Raw genomic sequence first — 5,673 nt, forward strand, 5'->3', positions numbered from 1 at the left:
GCTCACTGCAAGCTCCGCCTCCCGGGTTTACACCATTCTCCTGCCTCAGCCTCCCGAGTAGCTGGGACTACAGGCGCCGCCACCTCGCCCGGCTAGTTTTTTGTATTTTTTAGCAGAGACGGGGTTTCACCGTGTTCGCCAGGATGGTCTCGATCTCCTGACCTCGCGATCCACCCGCCTCGGCCTCCCAAAGTGCTGGCCACTGCGCCCGGCCTACCTCTTTAAAAAGAAAGTTTTATGCTATTTTACGATAGTCTCAAAAACAAAAGAAAAAAAGGTGGTTTTAGAGTTATAATTAAGGCCACCTTTGTATGTTTTCCTGGCCCCTTTTTCCTTCCCAGAGGAAGTTGTTATTCTTTAAAGTTGGTGTTTATTGTTATATGTTTTCCATCCTTGTTTCTAGACACTTACTCATATGTATGTAGTCATAAAATGTAATATGGTCTTATGGGCATTGAAGTGTAAACAAGTGGTATCCGGCTTGGCTCACACTTCTAATCCTGGCACTTTGGGAAGCTGAGACAGGAGGATCATTTGAAGCCATGAGTTCTGTACCAGTCTGGTCAATGTAGTGAGACCCCATCTCTACACAAAACTAAAGAGTTAGACAGCATGGTGGCACACACCTGTAGTCCTAGCTACTTGGGAGGCTGAGATGGGAGGATGGCTTGAACTCAGGAGTTTGAGGTTACAGTGAAATATGATCATCACTGCACTCCAGCCTTGGCAACACAACAAGACCCCATCTCAACAATAAAAAAAGTGGTGTCATATACTTTATCTTTATTTCAAAGTTTAAATAAACGATGCAATGAAATTCACCTAATAGCTAAATAATCACAGATCAAAACAATGAACAGATTTTTTAGAACTTTGGTGAGATTTCCATGAAAGATAAGGTTTATATATTTTGATTTTCTTTTTAGATTACATCGTCAGCCCAAACATCTCCTTGCATTTTTGTTGGCTGAATTGGGTACAAGGTAAGAAACTATATACGTTTACATACAGTATTGCTGGACATTTCATAAGAACCTTTCTTGAAAAGGATATGTAACACACTTAGAGAAAATGTTCACCTGATTATTAGAGAAACTTTTAGGCCAGTGGAGGAGTGAGATCACTTTGTTTCTGTGGGAGAGCTTGACTGCTTAGGAATAGGGCACAGAGTTGACATCTGAACAGGCCTGCTGGTGTACCAATGAGAGGACCACAGAACTGCCATGTTTAGACTTTCCTGTTACTAATTTGAAACTCGTGAGTCTTTTTATGGAGCAAATATTAGATCTTTAGAGGAATCAGTTTTTTTAAGGTCAGACTATTTTTTCCTAAATTGGTAACAGGCTATTGAAGAAATACAGCTAGGAAGTTGATGAGTGGCACTTTAGAAACCATTGAAACAGGGATCTGTGATGAAAATAGGTACTTACCTGTCTTCAGGGCTCACCTTTTGAAGGCACTGAGCACATCATTCCCACCCATTCAGGAAGGCCAAGATCTCATGGAGCCCATGCCAATGAGTTTGACTACTATCTGGAAGCCTAATGTCCCTTTAACAATAAGTAATGTAGAGTAGGTTATGATAATGATGACTAATGCATATTGAGCACCTCTTGTGAGCCAAGTGCTTTTTTGGGTGCCATCTCAATTAATCTTCACAATAGTTCTATGAAGTAGAAAGTAATATTCCTGTCTTCACGTTTAGAAACAGGTTCAGTAAAGTGAAGTTGTAGTTGGTCACATAGCTAGCTTAGTTAGTGGCAAAGTCAAGATAGATACAATCAGGTCTGTCTTTCCCTGCAGCTTGATCACCTAGCAGGCTTGACACCTGTGCCTCACTGGCTTCCTACTCTCTTTAAACTGTTGGGATTTGCTACCCTTGGTGTGGGGTTAAGGAATAATTTACTTGACCGTGGTGGATACATTGACTCTGTTGTAGAATAATTGTGTTTTTTTGTTTGTTTTTTGAGATGGAGTCTCACTTTGTCACCCAGGCTGGAATGCGGTGATCTCTGCTCACTGCAAGCTCCGCCTCCCGGGTTCACGCCATTCTCCTGCCTCAGCCTCCTGAGTAGTGGTGCCCGCCACCACCACACCCGGCTAATTTTTTGTATTTTTAGTAGAGACGGGGTTTCACCATGTTAGCCAGGATGGTCTTGATCTCCTGACCTGGTGATCCACCTGTCTCGGCCTCCCAAAGTGCTGGGATTACAGGCGTGAGCCACCGCACCCAGCATGTTTTAAATATAAATTTGTTACCATCGTTGTTTATTTGTAACTTGCACAAACTAATGAAGAAGCAAAAGCTAGTGTTGTTTTTTTCTATTGTTAGAATAATCTAGAGGTTTTGTAGAGGTGGGATAAACTATTATAACAAGTTGTGGCCAGTAAACTTACGGTCAAGTGGGTTAAATGGGTTTTTGAGAAAATTCCATTTCTTTTGACAGTGAATGAAAATAAATTTCTACATTAAGCATTGGAATCACTGTAGCCTGGAGATTAAGGGTTCCAATCTGTGGAGGAGGAAATTTAACCCTGCCTGACTGAATTTTGTTGTTTCACTTTATGATTTATAATTTTGAATGAATGATACCTAGCCTAGAGCTTTCCTTTCTCAAAAGTGCCTGTCAACAGTTTCCTGTCAAACAGTTTATCATTAAGTACCATTGACAGTTTCTGGATTGTGATTCAACTATCCTTTTTTTTTTCTTGAAACAGCTTTATTGAAATAACAGCTTACAAATTTAAAGTATATAATCCAGGGGAGTTCCACTTGGACATCTGTCTCTTTTGTAAGAGCGAGCGAGCTATTCTCTTTTGCCTATTAAACCTCCACCCCTGGACACCCTCCCCACCCCCTGCCAAAAAAAAATATAAAAATAAAATATACAATCCAATGGTTTTTTTTCGCTTGTTTTTTTTGTTTTTGAGATGGAGTTGTGCTCTGTTGCCCAGGCTGGAGTGCAGTGGCTCACTGCAACCCAAGTTCAAGCAATTCTCCTGTCTCAGCCTCCCCAGTAGCTGGGACTATAGGCACACACCACTACACCTGGCTAATTTTTTTGTATTTGTAGTAGAGATGGGTTTTCACCATATTGGTCAGGCTGGTTTCGAACTCCTGACCTCAGGTGATCAACTCGCCTCAGCCTCCCAAAGTGCTGGGATTGCAGGTGTGAGCCACCACGCCTGGCTCTAGTGGTTTTTAATATCACATGTTAAAATTAATATGTATAACTGCTACCACAATCAATTTTAGTATATATTTGCATCAACTGTACTTTTAACCATGACTGAATCAAAATATTTGGTGCTTAGGATTTTAAAAAACAAATGTAGCCCCTTTCATGTTTTTGTATTTCTAGCTCTCTCCTTTCCCTTACTTTGTACATGGTATGATTTGTAAAAGTTTTTTTTCTTTTGTTGGATGGACTTCACACACAATGAAGGAATCAGTTTGTTTTAGACTTAAAATCAATTATAAATCTGATTGTTATCACTGGAGATTTAATTGGATTTGATGTTAGTATGGGCACATCATTAGACACAAACTTTAATTAAAAATAAATTTTGAGGCTGGGCGTGGTGGTTTACGCCTTTAATCCCAAGCACTTTGGGAGGCCATAGTGGGAGGATCACTTGAGTCCAGTAGTTCGAGACCAGCCTGGGCAACATAGGGAGACTCCTCCATCTCTACCAAAAAAAAAAAAAAAATTAGCAGTTCACAGTGGGGAGTGCCTGTATCCTAGCTTCTTGGCAGGCTAGGATTGCTTCAGCTTGGGAGATTGAAGGTGCAGTGAGCCATGATTGCGCCACTGCACTCAAGTCTGGGTGACAGTGAGACCCCTGTGTCATAAATAAATAAATAAATTTTGGGAAACTAAGTAGTATAGCACCAGTACTAGAGTTTATCCTATGCTACTGAATATATATTAAATTCATTAAGTTTAAAGGTGCTGGAATTTGGTTCCTTTAGAAAAAAACAATAATGATAGAGATATTTTTGTTTTCTTTCATAGTGGTTCTATAGATGGTAATAACCAACTTGTAATCAAAGGAAGATTCCAACAGAAACAGATAGAAAATGTCTTGAGAAGATATATCAGTAAGTGTGTAATTAATTTCATTAGATCACCCTGAAATGTTCTCATCAGGCTGCAGTGTTGTAGGAAGATCCATTTGATTGCAGTGAGCTGGGAAAAGCTGGCCTTAAAAAGATCAGAGACAAAATGATAGTGAAAGGGAGGTGGTTCTTGACTACTAACTAGGGGTATAGGGAAGGATTTGGATTTTTAAAGAAAGCCCAGCTGATTGAAGCTGCTGGTTGATTGTAGGGCTAAAGGCCAAGTCAGAGAAACCTGCCTGTGATTCAGGCCTGGCCTTGGCCCCCTTTTGTTCCTAGTTATTTAAAATTGGCATGTCTGCTAACACGTCTGAGTGGTTCTCCTGTAGACAGAAACAAGAATAAGCAAGCTGGCAGGCTTCCCTGTATCCTGGGGCATTGAGTATCAGCCCGTTTAGTGCCGGAAACGCCACAGCAGACAGCTTGTGTTTTCTTACCCCTCGGATAGCTGAGCTTCCCTGGTCTGGGTGCTCAGGTAAATTCTCAGCCTGGGCTTACGGAGTTCTTTGTAGGAGATATATTTAAGAAGGCAGAAACTTCTCTACCTCACTGTGGCCACAAGGTAACTCTGTGTGTTGCTTTATTTGCAGAGGAATATGTCACTTGTCACACATGCCGATCACCGGACACAATCCTACAGAAGGACACACGACTCTATTTCCTACAGTGCGAAACTTGTCATTCTAGATGTTCTGTTGCCAGCATCAAAACCGGCTTCCAGGCTGTCACGGGCAAGCGAGCACAGCTCCGTGCCAAAGCTAACTAATTTGCTAATCACTGATTTTGCAAAGCGTGTTGTGGAGATGTGGCTGGACAGGTTTGCCATCAGAGTGGATATACCATTCTATTAAAAACAAGATTAAAAAGCTGCCAAGATTTTTGGCGAGTGGTTGGTTGGTCTGAAGTCCTTGCAAGACGCTGATGTTCAAGCTGTTGAATACTCATTGCCTACTTTTAACACCTGTCAGAGAAACGTGATATGGGGTAAGGAGGTGCTTTTTTAAAATCGTTCATAGACTTCTGTAAAATGCAACATAAATTAAAGTTATTATAACAAACAGTGATTCTTTCAATTTGGTTTTTCCTTCAGTTTTCTTTTCTGTAAAAGTTGTGCTTGGTGAAATCAGCAAAAAACCAACCATAGAAAACTGTGTGGGCCTGGGCTCTGACAGTCTCTGTGTCCTTGTCCTGAGAAGCTGGACAGGCACTTCCAGTTTCTGAAAACGACAGGCACTTCATCTGGGCAGCCATTTCTCTTCTTCTCTGCTTCTCTTGAGATACATAGTTAAAGCAGACACGGCCTCCCACACGTGTGTGGTGGGACCTTGAGACTTGAGAGGACTGCCTGTTGTCAGTGTCCAGGGAATGACTCCATAGATTTGAATTCTTTTCCCTATGTGAGGATGGTTGCTACTACCTCACCGCCAAGTCCTCCCCCAGCTATTACCACATGAAGGAATACAAGGTGCTAGGTACCCTCCTTCCTCGTTGACCACTAAGAGGTCTTAGAAACATAGCCTGTAACTGTGTCTTGTAACTGGCACATTAAGAAA

General features: G+C 41.5%; 1 protein-coding gene across 3 annotated transcripts in view; it reads left to right on the forward strand.

The window, feature by feature from the left end:
• The window catches only part of EIF2S2 (eukaryotic translation initiation factor 2, subunit 2 beta, 38kDa), a 22,930-nt gene extending 17,737 nt beyond the window's left edge, over positions 1-5,193 (forward strand). For 2 of the 3 annotated variants that reach the window (XM_011959471.1, XM_011959480.1), the window contains exons 7-9: positions 927-983; positions 4,017-4,102; positions 4,711-5,193. In XM_011959471.1, coding sequence (XP_011814861.1) covers positions 927-983; positions 4,017-4,102; positions 4,711-4,886 — 319 coding nt within the window. In that variant the 3' untranslated portion in view covers positions 4,887-5,193. The remainder of the gene's footprint in view (positions 1-926; positions 984-4,016; positions 4,103-4,710) is intronic. The other variant, XM_011959488.1, reaches the window with a different exon arrangement.
• Positions 5,194-5,673: the final 480 nt, after the last annotated feature.

This window comes from Colobus angolensis, unplaced genomic scaffold, assembly GCF_000951035.1.
Source record: "Colobus angolensis palliatus isolate OR3802 unplaced genomic scaffold, Cang.pa_1.0 Scaffold114, whole genome shotgun sequence".
In the NCBI taxonomy this organism is placed as follows: Eukaryota; Metazoa; Chordata; class Mammalia; order Primates; family Cercopithecidae; genus Colobus; species Colobus angolensis.